General features: G+C 58.6%; 3 protein-coding genes across 3 annotated transcripts; 1 reads left to right on the forward strand and 2 right to left on the reverse strand.

Moving 5' to 3' along the window:
- Window positions 1-728: 728 nt before the first annotated feature.
- BCL7C (BAF chromatin remodeling complex subunit BCL7C) lies at window positions 729-7,967 on the reverse strand. The gene is made up of 6 exons (XM_054028714.1): window positions 7,666-7,967; window positions 6,406-6,484; window positions 6,155-6,263; window positions 2,495-2,656; window positions 2,117-2,202; window positions 729-1,316 (listed from the first exon to the last, which is right to left on the reverse strand). The coding sequence occupies exons 1-6, from the start codon at window positions 7,755-7,757 to the stop codon at window positions 1,170-1,172; spliced, it is 675 nt and encodes a 224-aa protein (XP_053884689.1). The 5' UTR covers window positions 7,758-7,967; the 3' UTR covers window positions 729-1,169.
- Window positions 7,968-10,926: 2,959 nt separating this feature from the next.
- On the forward strand, window positions 10,927-15,061 carry CTF1 (cardiotrophin 1). Its single transcript, XM_054028715.1, has 3 exons — window positions 10,927-11,022; window positions 13,347-13,483; window positions 13,980-15,061. The coding sequence occupies exons 1-3, from the start codon at window positions 11,007-11,009 to the stop codon at window positions 14,433-14,435; spliced, it is 609 nt and encodes a 202-aa protein (XP_053884690.1). The 5' UTR covers window positions 10,927-11,006; the 3' UTR covers window positions 14,436-15,061.
- A 2,207-nt stretch (window positions 15,062-17,268) lies between these two features.
- Window positions 17,269-19,853, reverse strand: LOC128835540 (cardiotrophin-2-like). The gene is made up of 3 exons (XM_054025072.1): window positions 19,838-19,853; window positions 18,996-19,186; window positions 17,269-17,727 (listed from the first exon to the last, which is right to left on the reverse strand). The coding sequence occupies exons 1-3, from the start codon at window positions 19,851-19,853 to the stop codon at window positions 17,269-17,271; spliced, it is 666 nt and encodes a 221-aa protein (XP_053881047.1).
- Window positions 19,854-22,348: the final 2,495 nt, after the last annotated feature.

The raw sequence follows: 22,348 nt of genomic DNA on the forward strand, positions 1-22,348 counted from the left end.
GCCAGTGTGATGCCGTCTGCACAGAGAATGGCCGACACTCTGTCTCCTGGCAACTGATGGCCTGGGCCCTTCCCCTGCAAAGGTGCCAACTGAAGGTGTTGGAAAACAAAGAGATCAGGTGACCTCCTGGCCCAGGAAAGAGACAAAGGCCAGAGGAAAGCTGGAGGGGGTTTTCAGTTTGGAGCTGGCTGGGGAAACAGACGGAACCCCAGCCAAGATGGACCTGACTGTGGGGGTCCTGAGCCCCAGGGCTGGGGTCTAAGCTCCCTGCCCCCCAAGATGGACCTGACTGAGGGGTCCTGTTGTCTGTACCTACAAGCTCTGTTTTAGACTGTGTTCCTGTCATCTAATAAACCTTCTGTTTTACTGGCTGGCTGAGAGTCCCGGGGAATCGCAGGAAGTGGGGGGTGCAGGGCCCTGACTCCCCCACACTCCGTGACAGGCCCTGTTCATGGAATTGTAGGAGGCCTCCGTTATAGTCCAGATATAGCCCCATCCTCTGGCGCATCACCCCAGAAGAAACAGAACCCAGATGGGGACCCCAGACCTGTGTTTTTGAGCAGCGGGTGAGTCATCCCCGTGCCGCGTCACTGTGCGGCTGTTCCCCAGCTGTCCCACCCCAGAGATGGTTGCATCTCAGCGCTGGGGTGCAGAGGAGACGTTCGCTTGGTTTGGGAGGGCTGGGGCTGCATGGGGGTGCTGTTAAATGACTGGCACAGAGGCACATGAGCAGTTTAATAGCAAAGTCTATTGTTCAGACCAAAAAAATACGTATATACACCGAGAATGTAAAATCCACCCAGGCCCCCTCAGAGTCTGGCATCAGGGGATGCTGCCCATCTTTCCCTACCCATGTCCCATCTCCTCCCACAAAGGAGAGAGCCCAGGAGTCCTGACTCCCATTCCCCCTGCTCTAACCACTAGACCACACTCTCCTCTCAGAGCTGGGGAGAGAACCCAGGAGTCCTGGCTCCCATCCCCCCTGCTCTAACCCACCAGCCTCCACTCCCCTCCGAGGAGTCCTGACCCAACGCCAACATCCTCTTCAAAGTGTCTTTGGTCCTTGTGCATTTGGCAAGCATGATTCACCTCCCGCCCAGCTCCCCCTCTGCCCCCCATGCTCTCCAGTGCGGCACAAAGCCGGGGAGAGGGCAGGGAGGAGGCTAGGTCTATGGAGAGTGGGGGACACCCATTTCCTGCTCCTCGGGGCAGATGCGCTTCAGGGGAGGTGCCCCCATGGACTCATCGTCCTCTTCTTCCAGCACTGGCTGCGGGAAGGTTGGGGCCGTCTCAAAGGGGGGTGCATCCTCTTGCCCCTTTGGGGAAAAAGGGAAGGGGTGTTATACTTTGAGAGAGAGCATCTGGGGGGATGGACACCCCCAGCAACCTTGGTATGCCAGCCTCGATCCCACCCAGAGATCCCCATCAACCTCCCTACATTCTCCTGTGCCATGGGTAAGCACCCACCCCAACATAAGCAATGAGACCGGCAGGCCAATGGCCCCACCTCCACCCAACTCAACCCAACCCTTCCAATGGCCCAACCTCCACCCAACCATTGCCAATGGCCCAACTCCACCCACCCACCTAACCCAATCCAACCCAACCTTTGCCAATGGTTCAACCTCCACGCAACCCAACTCTGCCAATGGTTCAACCTCCACGCAACCCAACTCAACCCAACCTTCACCAATGGCCCAATCTCCACTCATCCCAACTCAACCCAATCTTTGCCAATGGTTCAACCTCCACCCCACCCAACCAAACCCAACCTTCACCAATAGCCCAACCTCTACCCAACCGAATGCAACTTTCACCACTGGCCCAGCCTCCACTCAGCCCAACCTTCCCTAATAGTCGAACTTCAATCCAGCTCAACCCAACCACTGCCAATGGGCCAACCTCAACCGAACCCACCTCCCAGTCTCCACCCCACTCAACCCACCCCCGCACACCCTTCACCTCCATCCACCTGACCCAACACCTCAACTCCATACATCCCTCAATTCCACTCTTCCATGCATTTCCCCCGCACCATGCGCTCCCCAGTCTACACCCAACCCACCTCCCACGGCCCACCTCCATATACCCCTCACCCCTCAATTTCCCCATGCACCTGTGACTCCAGTAGGCCTGGAACAGGGTCCTCCTTGGTCAGCATGGGGGGCTCGTCCGTCCCCTCAAGCAGCAGCACCCCAGAGTCTGCACCCAGAGAGGAACGAAGACAAAGGAGTACCCTGAGGTTATAGGTCCTTGGTGCCAGCTCACCACCAGTAATCCCATGCAGACACCCTCTGCTGTAGCCCTCCGGGAAGCACGGCCATCCGGCTGCCTGGGTCCCATCCCCTCACTCCCTGGGGGCTTGAAGTGATGCCATCCTGGATTCCCTCACGCCCTAGGAGTGCTGGAGGTCCGGGGGTCCTGGGTTCCACTCGCTCCCTCCTCCTTTGGGGGCGGGGAACACAGCCTCCCTCCCCCGCACCATAGCACTTACCCCCTTCCTGCCCCAGCATGGGGGGCTGCGAGTCCTCCGCTTTCAGTTCCCCCAGCGGGGTGGGGGTTGCCGTCTGGCTGCGGTCGGGGGTGGGGCTGGAGCTGGTGTCTCCCCCCTTGGCCAGGGAGGTCTCAGACAGCGAGCTCTGGTTGCTGTTCTCATCTGCAAAGGGGAGAGGGTTACAGGTGGGGGCCGTCTCGGATGCCTGGGTCCCATCCCTCACTTCTCTGGAGGCTGGGGGTGTTGCTATCCCAGATGCCTGGGTCCCATCCTCTCACTCCAGACATGCTGGGCACGCTGCCATCCTGGACGCCTGGGTCCCATCCTGTCATCCCCTGAGGGCTGGGAGCACAGACATCCCGGACACCTGGGTCCCATTCCCTTGCTCCCCAGGGACCCTTTGGAGTGAACCTTTATGGTACCATTCCAAATGTCCAGTCCCATTCTGGACACCTGGGTCCCATCTCCTCAGTCTCTGGGGGCAGGGGGCAGAGTCCTGCTCCACCCTCCCGGATGAGGGCACCTGAGCTAGTATTATCGGGGGGTGAAGATCCCCCATTATCTGCTGGAAAACGGTGGCAGCAAAAGGTACGACGTCCTGCCAATTCTCCGCGTGGGTAGGGACAGCTTTCTGATCCAGACAGCTAAGGAAACAGTTTGGAGCTGGTTTGGACCAAGAGGGACGAATTAGTTGCCAACGTGAAGGTGGTCGGGAATTTGGGAGGAAGCGATCAGGATCTGACAGATTCCAAGATCCTGTGGAAAGGAGGACCTGAGAACAGCAAAACAAGGCCACTGGACTTCAGAAAGGCGGATGTCAACCGACTCAGAGAAATAGCAGGCACCGTCCCGTGGAAAGACCAATTAGGAAGAAAAGGAATCCAAGGGGGCTGGCCATTCCTAAAAGATTTAATAATACTAGAGGCTCACCATCAAGCTATTCCGATGCCGAGGAAAGAGAAGAGCCCAGGTGGCTGCACAAGGAGCTTTTTAGCGATCTGAAACCCAAAAGGGATACAGACAGGAGGGGCATGGCACCAAGGACGTCTGCATGGGAACCGCAGGAGCGTGTAGGGCCACAATCAGGAAGGCCAAGACAAAGAATGAGTTACAGCTGGCAAGGAATGCTAAAGACAAGAAGGGGTTCTTCAAATACACCAGACAAAAAAGAAAGATCAAAGACGGTGCGGGTCCTCTGCTCAGTGGAGAAGGTGAGCTGGTGATGGAAGATGATAGGAAGGCAGCACTGCTCAATACCTACTTTGCTGCAGTCTTCACACATAAAATGACACATGTCCGGGAACTCGTGAAGTTACCACAGACAAAAACGGGGAAGGACTGCAGATCGGGATAAATAAAGCACATGTCGGCGATCTTCTGACCAACTTGAATGAATTCAAGTCAGCGGGGCCGGATGCTCTTCACCCCAGGGTGCAGACGGAATTAGCTGAAGACATCTCAGAGCCACTGGCAATAATATTTGCAAATTCACGGATGATAGAAGAGGTCCCGGAAGGGCTACCCTAGTGCCCATCTTTGAAAAGGAGGAGCCGGGGATCTATAGGCCAGTCAGCCTGACTTGGATACCTGGGAAGCTACTGGAGCAATGCATAAAACCTTCAATGGGTGAATACCGGGAGGATGAACGGGGTGAGCGCCAGCAGTCAGCGTGGATTTGCCAAGAACAAATCCTGCCAAACCAGCTTGATTCCCTTCTTTGACAGGGTAACGGGTTTGGTGGATAGGGGGAAAGCGGTGGACGTAATATACCTGGATTTCAGCAAGGCTTTTGACACGGTCCCACGTGACATTCTGATAAGTAAGCTGGAAAAATGCGAGCTCAGAACAAATACCATTAGGTGGACACATAATTGGTTGAGTGACTATGAATGGAATGATGTCAGGTTCCAGGGAGGACTCAAGTGGGGTTCCATAGGGATCTGTTCTGGGTCCGGCGTTGTTCAACATCTTTATTAATGACCTGGCTGGAAGAATAGAAAGCATTCTGGTCACATTTGCAGATGACACAAAGCTGGGGGCAGCGTGCCAACACTTTGGAAGGTAGAGGGATCTTGATACATTGGAGAACTGGGCCACAGACAGAACGAAATTCAACATACACAATGGGAAATGACGGCCTAGGAAGCAGTATGGCAGAAAGAGATCTGGGGGTCAGAGTGGATCACAAGCTACATATGAGTCAACAGTGTAACGCTGTTGCAAAACAAGCGACCATCATTCTGGGATGTGTTAGCAGGAGTGTTGTAAACAAGACAGGAGAAGTCATTCTTCCGCTCTACTCCGCGCTGATTAGGCCTCAACTGGAGTATTGTGCGCAGTTCTGGGTACCACATTTCAGGAAGGATGTGGACAAATTGGAGAAAGTCCAGAGAAGAGCAACAGAAATGATGAAAGGTCTAGAAAACATCACCTATGAGGGAAGATTGAAAGAACTGGGTTTGTTTAGTCTGGAGAAGAGAAGACTGAGAGGGGACATGAGAACAGTTTTCAAGTATGTAAAAGGTTGTTACAAGAAGGAAGAAGAATTGTTCTTCTTAACCTCTGAGGATAGAACAAGAAGCAATGGGCTTAAACTGCAGCAAGGGAGGTTTAGGTTGGACATTAGGAAAAACTTCCTGTCAGGGTGGTTAAACACCGGAATAAATTGCCCAGGGAGGTTGTGGAATCTCCATCACTGGAGATATTTAAGAGCAGGTTGGACAAACACCTACCAGGGATGGTCTAGATAATACTTAGTCCTGCCATGGGTGGAGGGGACTGGACTTGATGACCTCTCGAGGTCCCTTCCAGTCCTATGATTCTAAAGACAAATGTATGGTGCTGCACGTAGGGAAGAAAAACCAAATGCTCAAATACAGCATGGGGAGTAAGTGGCTTGGCAGGAGCACTGCTGGGAAGGATCTGGGAGTCGCGGTGGATCACAGCCTCCACATGAGTCAGCCATGCGATGCTCTTGCAAAAAAATGTTTAAAAAAGCAAATGCAATGAACAGAAGCGTCGCATGCAAGTCCCGGGAGGGGTTGGTACTGGTTAGGCCTCGGCTGGAGGACTGTGTCCAGTTTCGGGCACCGGTGTATAGACACGATGTGGAGAAATTGGAAAGGGGCCAGCGGCGAGTGGTCAAAGGGAGGGCAGACAAGCCACCTGAGCAAAGGCTGGGCATGTTTGGAAAAGAGGAGATTGAGGGGGAAACATGGCGACGTTCTTCAAACCCTTGAAAGGCAGCCCATAAACAGGATGGAGAAAAGTGGTTCTCTCTTGAAGGGCAGGACCAGAGGCCGTGGGTTCAAACGGCAGCAGAGCAGATTGAGATGAAATCTCAGGAACAACATCCTGAGTGTCGGGACAGGAGGACAATGGCACAGACCTGCCTAAGGAGGGTGTGGACGCTCCTTCTCTGGAGGGTTTTAAAAGGCGGCTGGACGGTCGCCTGTCTGGGATGGGTCACACACAAATCCTGAATCTGGGCAGGGGGTCAGACTAGATGACCCTTGCGGTCCCTCTTCACCCTGTGGCTCTCTTCCTGAGTCCCACTGCCCCTCCCCAATTCTCATGCCTCACTGAGCTGGGGATGCTGTGGGAGCCCCTCAGGAGCCAACGTCCCGGACGCCTGGGTCCCCTCCCCTGCCAGAAACGTACCGTTCAGGTCCAGCATGAGGAGGGCGGGGTTGGCCCGGGGGCTGGGCACGCGCCCCCTCCTCTCCCGGCCCTTGTGCCTCTCCCCGCTGCCGGCCAAGCGCCGCTTCTCCTGCAGGGAGGGGAAGAGAGTGTGGGGGGTAGAGATGGCCTCCAAACAGGGGGGAAGTTGGAAAGGAGGGGCAAGGGTAGCGCGGTACAGACGGACAGACGGGGCGGGGTGGGGACAGACGGGCGCCCAGCCCCTCTCTCACCTCATCCCGGGGGTCCACAATGGGCACCCACTTGTAGATCCTCAGAGACGTGTCGCCCACGGTCACCCAGCGCTTCTCCCTGGGTGGGGGAGAGGAGGAATTAAACTGGATGGATTATAGCCCTCCAGAGATCCCCCCCACCCCCAAAATCTTCAGAGATTCCTCCCCCCACCCCCATATACCTGATTGTAAGGCAATTCACTGGAAGAAGTAGTAGGTTATTATCCACTATGCAGCGCTAAAGGACTGATGCCATTAGCTAGTTGCGTTGGGAAGTTGCTATCCTCTGTGCAGAGCTAAAGAGGCCAGGCCTTTAGCTAGTAGCAGTGGTAGCTTATCATCCTCTGTCATGAGGGATGAAACCCTCAAATGGCATCCTTCTACCCCCTGAGTTAAAGGAGAGACTCCTTTAAACAGCAGCAGCAGTAAGCTATTATCTTCTCTTGACCACTGTCACACATATCACCTAGGCCAGGGTAAATAATTTGACAGCCATTCATGTCTCAGGAGCAAGTTCCACCGACAAAGGGAGGCGAATGATAAGCAAAAGAATTAATAAAACCATAGAATAATAATTAATTGTTGTAATTAAGAGCCAGATCCTGCATTTAGTCACAGGGTGTTACTTTAAACACGGAGATGGCTCGCCCAGCACTGAGATGCAGCCACCTCTGGAGTGGGGCAGGTGGTGAACAGTCGCATGGGGCTGGCTCGCCCAGCACTCAGATGCAGCCACTTCTGGGGTGGGGCAGGTGGGAGATGGCCGCACAGTGACACCGCATGGGGCTGGCTTGCCCGGCACTGAGATGCAGCCACTTCTGGGGTGGGGCAGCTGGGAGATGGCCGCACAGTGACGCCGCATGGGGCTGGCTTGCCCGGCACTGAGATGCAGCCACTTCTGGGGTGGGGCAGCTGGGAGATGGCCGCACAGTGACGCCGCATGGGGCTGGCTTGCCCGGCACTGAGATGCAGCCACTTCTGGGGTGGGGCATGTGGGATACGGCCGCATAGTGACGCCGCATGGGGCTGGCTTGCCCGGCACTGAGATGCAGCCACTTCTGGGGTGGGGCAGGTGGGATACGGCCGCACAGTGATGCCGCATGGGGCTGGCTTGCCCGGCACTGAGATGCAGCCACTTCTGGGGTGGGGCAGGTGGGAGATGGCCGCACAGTGACGCCGCATGGGGCTGGCTTGCCAGCACTGAGATGCAGCCACCTCTGGGGTGGGGCAGCTGGGAACCCCGCCGTGTTGCCCACTCACCATCTGCGCACTTTCTCAATGGCCGCCATCACCTTCTTGATGTCATCCTTGGCCCGACTGCGGGTCTCGGCCCGCACCGTGCGCCCTGACATGGGGACGGCGCCCGGGGGGGCGGCGGAGGGGAACAACACCTTTGTCCGACGGGGCTTGGGGAGCCCAAGAGGAGGCTCACTCGGAGTCTGTCTGTCCAACAAGTCACCCGTCCATCCAGCCCCAAATCCCCCCACGCCTACCTCTGTACCCAGCGATCGCCCACCGCTCCCCCACCGGCTGCCTGGCTGGGACCTAGCGAGGGCGCCCCATAGACCCCCCCCCACACTGCTCCTATCTCCCCACTGCTCCTATCCCCCCCCCGCTCCTATCTCCCCCCTCCCTGTCTCTGCCCGCCCCCCCTATGGATCCCTGCCCCCGCAGCGCCCCTCCCGGCGGGGTGTCGGTCCCTCTGTCCGGTCGGCTGTCTCGGTCTGGGCGGCTGTGCCGGTCGCGGGGGCCAGGCCGGAGCAGCTCCGCTCGCTGCGGAGAAAGGGCGGAGCGGAAGCAAAACTCCCCGGCTTCCGCGAGCCAAGCTGGGGCCTGCGGCGGGGGGAGGGGATCGGAGCCAGGACTCCTGGGTTCTCTCCAGGCTCTGGGAGCTAGTGGGTTAGAGCGGCAGGGGAGGGGGCTCGGAGCCCGGACTCCTGGGTTCTCTCCCTCGTCTGAGAGAGGAGGGGAGGGGAGTGGGGTCTAGTGGGTTAGAGCAGGGGGGGCTGAGAGCCAGGACGCCTGGGTTCTCTAGCACTAAACCTCACTCCCCTCCCCGAGACAAACATAGACCCCAGTAGTCCTGGCTCCCAGCCCCCCCTGCTCTCACTCACTCGACCCCACTTCCCTCCCAGAGCCAGGGAGAGAACCCAGGAGTCCTGGCTCCCAGCCCCCCCCCCTATTCTAACCACTAGACCCCACTCCCCTCCCAGAGCCAGGGAGAGAACCCAGGAGTCCTGGCTCCCAGCCCCCCCTGCTCTCACTCACTCGACCCCACTCCCCTCCCAGGGATAGAACCCAGGAGTCCTGGCTCCCAGCTCCCCCTGCTCTCACTCACTTGACCCCACTCCCCTCCCAGAGCCAGGGAGGGAACCCAGGAGTCCTGGCTCCCAACCCCCCCCCCCCGTCTAACCCACTAGCCCCCACTCCCCTCCAAGAGCCGGGAAGAGAACCCCAGAGTCTTGGCTCCCAGCCCCCCCCTTCTCTCACTCACTCGACCCCACTCCCCTCCCAGAGCCAGGGAGAGAACCCAGGAGTCCTGGCTCCCAGCCCCCCCTGCTCTCACTCACTCGACCCCATTCCCCTCCCAGAGCCAGGGAGAGAACCCAGGAGTCCTGGCTCCCAGCCCCGCCCCCCTATTCTAACCACTAGACCCCACTCCCCTCCCAGAGCCAGGGAGAGAACCCAGGCGTCCCGGCTCCCCGCCCCTTTCCCACGCCCTGCCCCCCCTCGTTAATCCTGGAAGCGGCTTGGAAGGGATTACAATGGAGGGGCTCGGATGCCACACTGAGCTCATTGTGCTGTCGCTGACTCACACCGGAGGTGTGTGTGTGTGTGGGGGGGTCACCATGACCTCAGCCTCACAAGGGAAGGTCTCTCCAACCTGCTGTGGGCCGGAGTCGAGGGGCACCGGCGGGGGGCTGCGGGTCGGGAGTGAGGGGCCTGGGCAGAGCTGGGGGGGGGGGGGGGCTGTACCTTTCTGCCGCTCTTCCCACACGTTTCACAAATAAAGAGCCGTAGAAAAGTCATGACACATCTTGCAATAGCTTTCCGGGTGGGGTGGGGGGTCTCTGTGATGTTACACAGGTCTGGGTCATATAAGGAGTGAGGGACATGAAGAAAAGAGTTAAATGCACTACTTCTTCCCAGAGCTCGGGAGAGAGCCCAGGAGTCCTGGCTCCCAGCCCCCCTGCTCTAACCCACTAGACCCCACTCCCCCCAAAGGTGATAGATGGGTATATGGGGCTGGATGGATGGGGGGATTAGTGGGAGGGGGCTAGCTAGAGAGCAGTGTGTGGGGGTGGATGGAGGGGGTAGGGGGTAGATGGAGGGGGAGGGGGTTAGCTAGAGAGGGGTGGGGGTGGGTGGATGGGGGAGGGGTAAGATAGAGAGGGGTGTGGGGGTGGATGGGGTAGGGGTAAGATAGAAGTGGGGGTGGGTGGATGGAGGAGGTAGGGGGTAAGATAGAGAGGGGTGTGGGGGTGGGTGGATGGATGAGGCATAAGATAGGGGTGGGGTGGATGGGGTAAGATAGGGGTGGGAGGGGGAAGTGGGTTAGCTAGAGAGGGGTGTGGGGGGGTGGGAGGGGAAGGGAGTAAGATGGGGTGTGGGGTGGATGGAGTAAGATAGAGGGTGGTGTGTAGGGGTGCAAGGGGATAAGAGAGAGGTGTGGGGGTGGGTGGATGTGGGAGGGGGTAAGATAGAGAGGGGGTGGGGTGGGTGGATGGGGGGGGTAAGATAGAGAGGGGGTGGGTGGATGGGGTAAGAGAGAGGTGTGGGGGTGGGTGGATGTGGGAGGGGGTAAGATAGAGAGGGGGTGGGTGGATGGGGTAAGAGAGGGGTGTGAGGGTGGATGGAGGGTGGAGGGGGTAAAACAGAGAGGGGGTGGGTGGATGGGGTAAGATAGGGGTGTGGGGGTGGGTGAATGGGGAGGGGGTAAGACAGAGAGGGGGTGGGGGTGGATGGGGTAAGAGAGAGGTGTGGGCATGGGTGGGTGGATGGGGAGGGGGTAAGATAGAGGAGGTGGGGTGGATGGGGTAAGAGAGGGGTGTGGGGGTGGGTGGATGTGGGAGGGGGCTGGGAGGGGGTATTATTATTATTATTAAGCTAGAGAGGGGGTGGGGGTGGATGGGGTAAGAGAGGGGTGGGGGGAGGGGGAAGATGGAGAGGGGGTGGGGGAGGGCCAGAGGGGCGCAGTGACGGACACACGCCCCCCCCCCCTCCCCCGCTCCGGCCCGGGCGCACCGCGGCCCCTTTAAGCCGGCTCAGGAATGTGTTTATGCCCCGGGCTGTCCCCCCCCCACACCCCGCCGCACGCACATGGAGGGACGGGCCCGGGCGGGGGAGCGGAGCAAAGAGCAACCCCCCCCCTCTCCTCCCCGCCCCCCCCCCCCGCCTCCAGGAGCTGATCCCCCCCGGGGCGCGCGCCCCTGGCCCGGGCCGGGCTAGCGCTGAGCTCAGCCTCCTGGCATCCACGCGGGTCCGGGAAGGGGGCGGGGGCGGGGGGGATGAGGGGGGGCTGGGAGGGGATATAAACCCGGGGCCCCCGCCCCCAGTCTGGCCTCTGCCGGGCAGCAACAAGTGAGCGCGGCTGGGACAGCATGGAAGTGCTGACAGGTAGGGGAGCCCGGACTCCTGGGTTCCTTCCCTGGCCCTGGGAGGGGAGTGGGGGCTAGTGGTTACAGCAGGGGGGCTGGGAGCCAGGCCTCCTGGGTTCTGTCCCCAGCAGTGTATGACTCACCACCCCACCCCGCATTTGGGGGACATTCCTGGGTCCAGCGGGGGGGGGGGGCAGCTTGCATAGTGGAAGTACTGAATTGGGGGCAGGAGTAAAGGCTTAGATGGGCTGGTGAGGGCCTGGCTTCCCCGAGGAGGGCTCCGGGGTGCTAAGAATTGAGGGGAGATGGAGACAGTTGGGGGGCAAGTGGGGCTGGGGGACGTGCCAAGAGCTGAGGAACCCCAAGAGGACCCTGTCCCCTGTAGACACTTCTCCAGACCCTTCCACCCCTCTATGCATCTGGCCACCACCCCCAGGTCTTCTACCTTCCTCCCCATCTTCCCTTCCAAAAGCTAACCCTAGCGTGACCAGATGTCACGATTTTATAGGCACAATCCCAATTTGGGTCTTTTTTCTTGTATAGGCTCCTATTTCCCCCCCCCTCCCAATTCTTCACATTTGCTGTCTGGTCGCCCTAGCTAACCCCCTTCTGTCCACCCACCAGCTCCTGCCCCGGGCACGTCTCTGCGGGGCCAGCCAGAGGGGCAACATGGACTCTTCGCTGTCCGCCCAGCCACCTGCCTGGTTGGCAGCTCTTCCGGGCTCCATCTCTGGGCTGGGATGGCCCCTAGCTAATGATTGACTGGTGGAGTTTGGGCGCCAAAGGCACCTGGGTAGGGACCGAGCGTGACGAGCGCGCTCAGGACTCGAACCAAAAGTCCGTGACATGCTCGTCAAGATCCACCAACGCGACCACCTAAGGCTGTTCTAACCAGTAGGCCATACTCCCTTCCTGAGAACCCAGGAGTCCTGATATGCAGTCCCCTCGCACACACTAGACCCCATTCCCCTCCCAGAGCTTCGGCTACAACCCAGGAGTCCTGGCTCCCAGCCCCCCCTGCTCTAACCACTAGACCCCACTCCCCTCCCAGAGCTCAAGATAGAACCCAGGAGTCAAGTATCAGGGGGTAGCCGTGTTAGTCTGTATCTACAAAAACAACAAAGAGTCTGGTGGCACCTTAAAGACTAACAGATTTATTTGGGCATAAGCTTTCGTGAGTAAAAACCTTCGGTGCATCCGAAGAAGTGAGGTTTTTACTCACGAAAGCTTATGCCCAAATAAATCTGTTAGTCTTTAAGGTGCCACCAGACTCTTTGTTGTTTTTAACCCAGGAGTCCTGATTCCCAGCCACCCCCCTGCTCTGACCACTAGACCCCACTCCCCTCCCAGAGCTCAAGATAGAACCCAGGAGTCCTGATTCCCAGCCACCCCTCTGCTCTAACCACTAGACCCCACTCCCCTCCCAGAGCTGGAGATAGAACCCAGGAGTCCTGGCTCCCAGCCACCCCCCAGGAGATTGGCATCACCCAAGGTGGAGAAGGGTCCCAAGCTATGGCACTTCCAGAGGGTCCTCTTCTCTGCCTTGGCCACCTCCTCCGACTTGGGCAGGTGCCCAGTACAGTGCCCGCGTCATCCTCCTGCAGGGCTGGGGTTGGCAAGGTTCTCGCGCCGTTGGGACACCCCCGTAGCTACTGGTTGGGCTGGGAACCTGGCGGGGGGCTGACAGCTGGGACGTGACCAGCTACCTGAGAGTGGGGGCGGGTATGGGCACTACCTCGCATCAAAGATCAGTGAAAAGGGGAGGTTAGACAGAGGGGCTCTGGTGGGTTAGAGCAGGGGGGCTGGGAGCCAGGACTCCTGGGTTCTCTCCCCAGCTCTGGGAGGGGAGTGGGGTCTAGTGGGTTAGAGCAGGGGGGGCTGGGAGCCAGGACTCCTGGGTTCTCTCCCGGCCCTGTTGTGACTTTTCCTCCCTTCCAAGGGAGCGGCTGCTCCGTTCTGGTGCATTGGGTCAGGACAATGGGATCTCTGGTGCTTGACTGGGAGGTAAAATACTGAGTACAATAGGGGGTGGGGTGCATCTGACACCTGGCAGGGGAATGGGTCAGCAGGGGGTGTTCTCCCCGACAGTCAGTGCTGGCCCCAATGCCCCAGGGTGGCACTAGGAGGCGCTGTGCTGCAGGCAGATGGAAGGAACCATTGTGTGCGGTTGTTCCCCAGCTGCTCCCACCCCAGAGGTGGCCGCATCTCAGCAGTATTTTTCCAGGAGGGGATTTCCTAAGATGAATTTCCTCTCTAGGTGGCTTCTGAGCCCAGGAGCTCGCTCCAAAGCTCGTGGCTCTGGGCCTGAGTTGAATAAACTCTTTGTTTACTTCCTCTCTCCAGTGGATCGCGCCAACCTGCTCTCTTCCACCTCCTCTTCCTCGTCCCTCTCCCAGCAAGAAGTAGCCACCAAGATCAAGCAAACACACCGCCTGACAGTGCTGCTGAAGCACTGCTCAGAACAGCTGCTGGCAGAATATGTGAGCATTGGGAAGGGGGGTAGTGCTGCCCCCTGCTGGAGGGGTCAGAGTCCTCTGTGTGTGTGTGTGTGTGTGTCTCGCTGTCCCCTGTTACACAGTTGTCTACAAGTTTTTTTTCAATTCCCTGGCTTCGATCCCAGGGGAGACCATGTCCTTCTGTCCTCCGATGGTCAGACGCCCTTTGGGACCCTGAGTGAAACCATGACATCCGAGCGGAGAGCCTGACACGATGGCTCTGAGAGTGGGAAGCTGGCCCAAGCTGTTAACTCTTGAACCTAATGGTGGAAATTCAAGTATTAAATTTGTTACGGACTTCGCTGCTGCTCCTACAGCACAAATGCTCAGACAGCTTCCTCCGAGTCCCTTCCCAGCGCCACTGATAGAACCCAGGAGCCGTGGATCCCAGCCCCCCGCTGCTCTAACCACTAGACCCCACTCCCCTCCCAGAGCTGGGGATAGAACCCAGGAGTCTTGACTCAGTGTCTCTCCGTTCCAGGTGCGTCACCAAGGGGAGCCATTCAGCAGTCCAGATTTCCAGCCCCCTGCCACGGCAGTCCCCGGGCTGCCCTCGCCCTCTGTCCCCCCCGAGGCCTGGCTGGCGCTCAGCGACGGGAAGCGGCTCTGGCACCTTGCCGCGGCCTACGCCACCCTGCCCGGACTCCTGGGTTCCGTGCGGCGGCAGCAGGCCGAGCTCAACCCTTTGGCTTCGGAGCTGCATCGGCAGCTGGAGGCTGCGGCCCGGCAGTGCCTGGGGCTGGCCGGGAACCTGGAGGGGATCATGGGCGCCTTGGAGCTGCCAGGCCCCCCGCCTCCTTCCTCCAGCCTGGGCGGCCCCCCCACCAGCGCCTTCCTGGCTAAGCTGAGCGGGTACCATGTGTGCCGGCTGCATCGGGACTGGGCCATGCGGAGCCACGAGGCACTCGGGCTTCTCCACACCAAGTACCCGCTGTGAGTGCCCCCATCCTGCCCTCTGCCCCCCAGATACCGCTGCCCCCCACCTGTCCCTCCCCGGGAACCCTGGATCCTGCCCCCCCCGATATCCCCTGCCCCTGTCACCCCCCAGGTCCTGCCCCCCATCTGCCCCTCAGATAATCTCTGCCCCCCACATGAATCCCCCTTGCATCTGCCCCCAAGTACCCCTGCCCCAACCATCCCCCCAAGAAACCTCCCGCTCCCCCATCTTCCCCCCCCAAACCCGCTGCCCCTCCTGCTCCAACCTCCGACTCTCCTCCCCAGCCCTCACTGCAAACTCCTGGGGGATCTCCCTTCCCCCAACTCCTGCCCTGGTTGGGGGGAGGGGATCCCACACACACACACTCCCTTGAAGGGGCCCTGCCCCACTGAACTCTGAGGGGAGGGATCGGTCCCAACTCCCCCCTCCCTGTCAATACAGACATTATGCAGAGGGGCTAGGAGAAGTCCCCTCTGCCCCCCACAATACTGGGGGACCCCCACCCATATATATGGAGGTGCAGGGGGGCCTTTGACCCCCCCCAAACTCTAGTTCATACTGTGGTATGTTCTTACCAGAAAACAGTGTCATAATTATTAATAAAGTATTTTTAGTAGAAGCTCAAAGTATGGGGAGTTTGCTGCTGGGGGCATGAGTGTGTCCTGGCTCCCAGCCTCCCCTGCTCTAACCACCAGACCCCACTCCCCTCCCAGAGCTGGGGAGAGAACCCAGGAGTCCTGGCTCCCAGCCCCCCTGCTCTAACCTAGCAGACCCCACTCCCCTCCCAGAGCTGGGGAGATATCCCCGCACAAGCGTCTTATCTCAGAAAAAACAGAGCTTTTATTGAGTGTCGAAGAAACCAGTTTTACAGAAATTCCCCATGACACAATGGCAGAGACATGGGTGAGCCGTGAGAGTTTATAGGAATTCCAGCATTGCCCCCTGATGGGGGGAAGTGGGGCTGTGTTTGTGTCTCTCCTTGTATGCGTGTGAGAAAGAGAGAAAGACTATGGCCCTCTACCGGCTAGAATCAAAGTTGCTCCACTATGTTTCATATTCCCCGTACTGCTAATGGCGGTTCCCCTGAGCTCATACAGAAGTAGCCCATGTCTTTAAGGCAGACAACCTTCTTTCTATCTGTGCTTCTACGCACCCACCCTGGAATAACAACCCTGAGCAGATATACAGCGTAGAGAGACAAGTGTTGGACAATAGTACCATCTAGGCTTATTGTAATCAAGCAGCGACATCCACAAAAGTCAATAAATTAATACAGTATCCTAGGAAATTCCACAGGTAGCAAGACTTGACCATGATTTTTAAGGCATCAAATTTTATGGCTCGCAACATCCTCATGGAGCGTTCCTGAGCAGCTGTTCCCCAGCTGCCCACCCCAGAGCCAGCTGCATTTTAGCACTGGCTTGGATTTCCACCTCGGTACCTCACATCACTTTATAAAGTGCTTCTTGAACATTTCTCTTGGTTCCCTTCAGCAAACCTACAGCAATTTTCTCTTGATGTGGACTCAAGAGGTGTCCAAAGTATTAGAAGCCCCACATTCAAGTCAACGTTCCCATGTCTGTTAAATAATATAAATAATCCAGATAAATGCTTCTTTTGGACATAAATACAATGGGATTTTAAAATATATATTAGAACATAAGAGCAGCCAGACTGGGTCAGACCAAAGGTCCATCTAGCCCAGTATCCTGTCTGCAGACAGTGGCCAATGCCAGGTGCCCCAGAGGGAATGAACAGACCAGGGAATCATTGAGTGATCCATTAATATTCTTTACACACACGTAATGGATTTTGTGGCCTAGGACTTAAAGCCATGGACTCCTAGGTTCTACTCCTGGCTCTGCAGGTCACTGTCCCCCTGCCGGGGATTCAGTTTCCCCATCTGTAAACTTGGGGTAAAGATAGCACTCTCCCCTGTGGAGCGCTTTGAGATCTATGGATGACCGGCACTTGGTAAGAGCTGGGCATTATTGTTCTGATAATTATCATCACATCTGTCACAAAAGGATCTTTCCCCATCTCAGTTTGGGCCAGAACTGACGTGAGAAGAAAAATCCACTGACCCTGAGCAAAACAACAACAAAAACCCCACCTTTGGACTCATTTATCCCTGTTATGGAGGGCAGGAAATAAGGTTGATCGGAAACTTAGGACAGGAAGCGCATGTGCCACATTATTGGGCAACCAGAAGCACATCAGCTATTCTTCAGGCCCAGAGGAAGTGCGTGGCCTAGCCAGGAGGCCAGCAACCTATTTGGGCTCCCTGCACGTGATGGATCCCTGAAGCAGAGGCCAACAGGAAGGGCATGGTCAAGCCAACTGGAAGTGTATTTGGCCATCCTCTAGGCCAACAGGAAGTGCATGACCCAATCCATAGGCCAACAGGAAGCGCATTGGCTATCCACTAGGCCAACAGGAAATGCATGACCCAATCCATAGGCCAACAGGAAGTGCATTGGCTATCCACTAGGCTAACAGGAAATGCATGACCCAATCCCTAGGCCAACAGGAAGTGTATTGGCCATCCTCTAGGCCAACAGGAAGCACAACGTCAAGTCAACAGGAAGTGTATTGATCATCTTCTAAACAAACAGGAAGTGCATGACCCAGTCCCTAGGCCAACAGGAAGTGCATGGCCCAGTCTATAGGATCACAGGAAATCCGTGACCCAGCCAACAGGAAGTGCATGGCCCGGTCTATAAGTCAATAGGAAGTGCATTGGCCCAGCCAACAGGAAGCATCCTCTAGGCCAAGAGGAAATGCATGGTCCAGTCTCTTTGCTCACAGACAGTGCCTGGCATGGAGGCGCCCCCTAGGCCGGGTACTTGGCCTTGAGCAGGGTGAAGTCGCGCACAGTCCGGTCAACCCAGCCATGGTACTCCCGGCATACCACGTAGCCCCGGCACTTCTTCTCAAATGCACCCACCTCAGCTGCCTCTGAGGTCAAGGGGTCTGTGGCCGGGGGCGTCGGGATGCCCATGGCAGCCATAATGGAGGTCAGGTTGGCCAGGAGACCTCGAGTCCGGGCCCGGGCAGTGCCCAGCATGGTCAGCAGCTCAGAGCAGTCGGGGCACAACTCGTCTTGGTCGTCCCACACCAGCTGCAGGAAGACGTCAAAGGTGGCATAGGCCCCGTAGTTCCGCGCCAGCCGCTCCGAGTCGCCCATGCTGCGCCAGGCCAGGAATGGGAAGGTGGCCACCGGCACCCCCGCCCACCGCAGCCCCAGGGCGCTGAAACCGGGGTCACTGAACGGGGAGCCCTGGGTGCTCAGCTGTTGTGAGGGAGACACAGAAAAGAGGGGTGGTCAGGGCATGTGCTGTCCTTCCCCAGTAGGTTAATCCCCACAACTCCTGTCCTACCCCAGTCCCAGCTCCACCCCAAGATTGATTCAAATCCCCCCATTCCCTCCCCACAGAGACCCCACCTTCTCCCTCGACACCCCTTTCCAACCTGGAATGGGGACTGCATAGACATGCAGAGGCAGAATGGGAGGGGGGAGAGAACTGGGTCCTCTGGGGGGGATGCCTGGGGTGGGAATTCCCATTGCGCTGGGAGGGGGGGTCTTGGACCCTACCCCATCACCACCTGGCACCCTGGCGTTCCCAGGGGTGGGGCGTACTAGCACCAGCCCAGCTTCGGAATTGCTGGCGAGCTCCAGGCTGCAGAGAGCGTGTTGGCTGGGGGCTCAGCTGGGTGTGAACTCCTGAGCTGGCATCTTCCAGCTTGGGGCTGGTACCAAGGGGCCCCAGGTGGGGCGGCCAAAACATGACACTCCTCTCCGCCCCCCCCTCCGCATTGTCAGGGGGAGAAGGACCTCGACAGAAGGACAAGGCCATTGGAGGATTCACCAAGAGACTGGATTAAACTATTCATATGTGTCTTCCCCGGGCACTGGCTCAGGGGGCGGGGAATGGGACAGGGGGCCTGTCCCCTCCAGGGGTGCTGGCTAGAGAGAGTGGAACCCCGGGCCTCCTGGCCCAGGAATAAAGCTGCGTTTTAGGTCATGGGTATTTTTTAGTAAAAGTCACGGACAGGTCACAGGCAGAAAACAAAACTTCACAGCCCAAGACCCTCACTGGTGCTGGGCGGGAGGGGGCCAGGCAGTGGTGCGTGGCCCCAGGACCCCTGCTGGTGGTTGGGGAGGGAGAGTTGGCGGGGCTGACAGGCTCTTCCCGGCTCGGACCGGCATGTCCCTGAAGCTCGTGCTGCTGCTGCCACAGTCACAGTTCCACAGCTCCCATTGGTCGGAAACTGCAGCCAATGGGAGCTGCTGGGGCGGTGCTTGCGGACCTGGGCAGTGCGTGGAGCCCCCTGGCCCGTCCGCCTAAGAGCTACTGGGACATGCCAGTGGGAACTGGGGAACCCCCCACCCCAGCCCTGAGCCCCCTCCCACATCCAAACTGCTGCTGCTCCTGCAGAAGTCACGGAGGCCAAGGAAAGTCATGGACTCCGTGACCTCCGTGACAGACACGCAGCCTTACCCATGAATGGCCCTTGAGGCCTCCGAGCCCCCTCCCAGCCTGGGGGCCCAGCACTCACGTAGGTGTTGAGCAGCTTCGTGGTGTTGGCCTGCAGCAGCCGGGCCAGGTTGTAGGTCTGAGAGATGGTAGCAGCACTGGGATTGGGGTCGGGCTGGGCCAGCTGGACCAGGACCAGGGACACAAGCAGATTCTGGGCTGCAAGAGTAGAGTGGAGGAGAGGCTTAGTAGGGGAGTCAGCCGTTGGCCTGGCTTGTCTCAGCACCTTCCCTCAGCCTGAGATCCCACCGCTTCCACCACCGCTCTGCTCTGGGTTATGGCAGACACTTCTTCCTCTGCTGGGATCCCACTTCTCCCACCATCACTCTGCTGTTGGCTATGACAGCCACTTCTTCCACTTTTGGGATCCCCCCACCCCCATCGTCCCTCTGCTCTGGGTATGAAAGGCCCCTCCCCCTGCAGCCTCTTCCACCTTTGCTGGGGTTCCACCTCCCCCTAGCTCTGGGCTATACAAGCCTTCTGCCTCCTGATGGACTCCCTATCTGGCCTCTCTGCTATTTGGTCTGCATTCTGGGTCCCCAATCCAGTGCAGAGCCAGACTCCACTCCAGGATTTCCCTGTGACTCTCCCAGCTGGGCCCCTGCAGCGATCAATGGGCAGATTGACGGGGAGTAACTAAATCCAGAACAGGAGCTACACACCTGTCTGGATTGGAGACTGTGCAGTGTATATTACCCTCTGGGAGGGGAATGGGATCTAGTGGGTTAGAGCCGGGGGAGCTGGGAACGAGGACTCCTGGGCTCCATCCCCAGCTTTGGAAAAGGAGTGGAGTGTAGTTGCTTAGAGCAGGGGGTCTGGAAGCTCAGTTAAATCCTCCCCAGGGGCCTATGCAGGGGCACTTACCTAGAGTGGGAGGCATCTCTGGAGCCCTGGCCTGCAGAGGGTGCCAATCGGGGTGTGGCCTCCAAATTATTTTCCTGTCGCCTCCTAGTGGCTGATCCAGGCACCGCTTCTTCTTGCCCCCTAGTGGCTAATTCTGGCACTGCCTCCTGTCGCCCCTTAGTGGCCAATCCCGGCACCTCCTCTTCTTGCCCCCTAGTGGCTAATTCCGGCACTGCCTCCTGTCGCCCCTTAGTGGCCAATCCCGGCACCTCCTCTTCTTGCCCCCTAGTGGCTGATCCCAGCACCCACCCCACTGAATTCTCTGTCTCGGCTGGGAGCTTCCCAGGGGCTCCTCTTCGGCCAGGTCCCTTCTGCTACCTGAGTCCTAGGGGATGTGGCTGCTTTATAGGCAGGTCGGGCCCTGTCCCCCTCCCTTCTGCCAGGAGCGGGCGGGGAAGGCACCTGGGTTTTCTGGACTCTGTTTCCAGGAAGGGAGAGGGGAATGGGGAGGGTGTGCCATGGGGCAGGGAGTCGGGGGTCAGGTGTGTGGGTTGGGATTGCACAATGCTTCGTGCGAGGGAAGGAAGGAATGAAGGAATGGGAAAGTGAGCCTGTGTCTGGGGGGTGGCCACACCCCAGCCTGAAAGTCCCAAAGCCACATGTTATTGGGAAGGGCGGGGAGCCAACCCTGCAGATTCTTCCTCCTTCTCGGTCCCGTCCCCGGTCGTGGCTTTCCATCCCCAGCCCCACTCCGTCAATCCACCTCCTTCAGTCCGCCCATTCCCCCTCCTCCTCCCATCCCTATATGCCCCTCCCCCAGATCGCCCCAGGCCCCGCAGCCCCCTTGGCCAGCCATGAGCATGGGGCCCCTGGGGCAGATGCAAGTGGAGGGCTCGACCCACCCCAAGGGGGCACCGGAGGCCAGGACCCTGCCCTCAAGGAAGAAAAGTGGGATGAGAAGCGGTGAGAGTGGCGGGGGGGAATGAGGAAGGGGGCAGGGAGGGGTCCCATTGTGACAGACATAATAGGTGCCAGGGCCGTGCCAGCCGACGGCGACTGGCATTTCTGCACGTCCTCGCCAGATCAGGTTTCCAGCCACAAAGCAACCTGGGGGACGGGAAAGAATCCAGCAGAGGAGAGGGGTGGGAGCCCGAACTCCTGGGTTCTATCCCTGGGTCTGGGAGGGGAATGGGGGCTAGTGGTTAGAGCGGGGGGGGGGAGGGCTGGGAGCCAGGATTCCTGGGTTCTAGCCCAGGCTCTGGGGGGAGGGAGTGGGGTCTGGTGGGTTAGAGCAGGGGGCTGGGAGCCAGGACTCCTGGGTTCTATTCCTGGTTTTGGGAGTAGAGTAGGGCCTAGTACAGGAGTGGGCAAACTTTACACCCCTGTGGCACCGTGGGTCCCACGCTGCTCCCGGAAGTGGCCAGCACCATGTCCCTGCGGACCCTGGGGGGGAGGGAGGACAGAGGGCACTATGCGCTGCCCTCGCCTGCAGATACCGCCCCCACAGCTCCCATTGGCCGAGAACAGGGAACCACGGCCAATGGGAGCTTTGGGGGAGGTACCCACAGGCGAGGCCCTCTGCACCTCCTTCCCCCCGTGGGCCACAGGGATGTGGTGCCGGCCACTGCCACCCCAGAGCCGCTCCAGGTAAGTGCCGCCTGGCCAGAGCCTGCACCCCGCACCCAACCCCCTGCCACACCCCAACAGGATTGAGAGGCACTAGCAGAACAAATAAGAAACCCAAGAGTCAGCTTTATATATGAGATATTTTATTTCTAGCACCTGTTCTATTCTTCTCACACAGATGCAGACCTCCTGACCTGTAGCCCCCTCTTACTCCAGTGTTGGGGTCCTCATCTCCATCTCCATCTCCATCCCCATCCCCATCCCCATCCCACCCCTGCCCTGCCCTGCCCTGCCCTGCCCTGCCCTGCCCTGCCCTTGTCCCTCAACCTGCAGCTCCCTTGTTATCCCAGCCCTAGAGCCTCCCTCTGCCCACCCCAGCTGCTGAAGCCCCTAACACAAACCCACAATTTTTTGCTCATGGTGAGGAGAGGAAATGAGTCACGTGTCTGCCTGTGACGGCTCAGGGGGGTAAATCCTTCACCACCCCAGGCCCAGCGGTTTCCTCTGACCGGTGGATGATTTCCAGTCAGCTTTGGCATGTGAGGACACTCCCAGGCCCAGGATCGAAAGCCCCAAGGCATCCTGGTCTTGCCCTCTTATTTGCATATTGGTCTCTTTCCAGTCTTCCCCATATGTTGTCACAGACCCCCGCTGACATCAAATACAGAATTATTTCCTTCCCTCCAACACGGATGGGGAAGTTGTGGCAGCTGAAAGCAGGAGGGGCTGGGAGCCAGGACTCCTGGGTTCTAGCCCCAGCTCTGGGTGAGGGGGGGGGGCTGGGAGTCAGGACTCCTGGGTTCCATCTCTGGCTGCAGTAGGGGAGTGGAGTCTAGTGGTTAGAACAGAGGGGGCGGGACTCAGGATTGCTGGGTTTGATCTCTGGCTGCGGAGTGGGGTCTAGCC

The sequence above is a fragment of the Malaclemys terrapin genome, chromosome 4 (genome assembly GCF_027887155.1).
Source record: "Malaclemys terrapin pileata isolate rMalTer1 chromosome 4, rMalTer1.hap1, whole genome shotgun sequence".
Taxonomy (NCBI): Eukaryota; Metazoa; Chordata; order Testudines; family Emydidae; genus Malaclemys; species Malaclemys terrapin.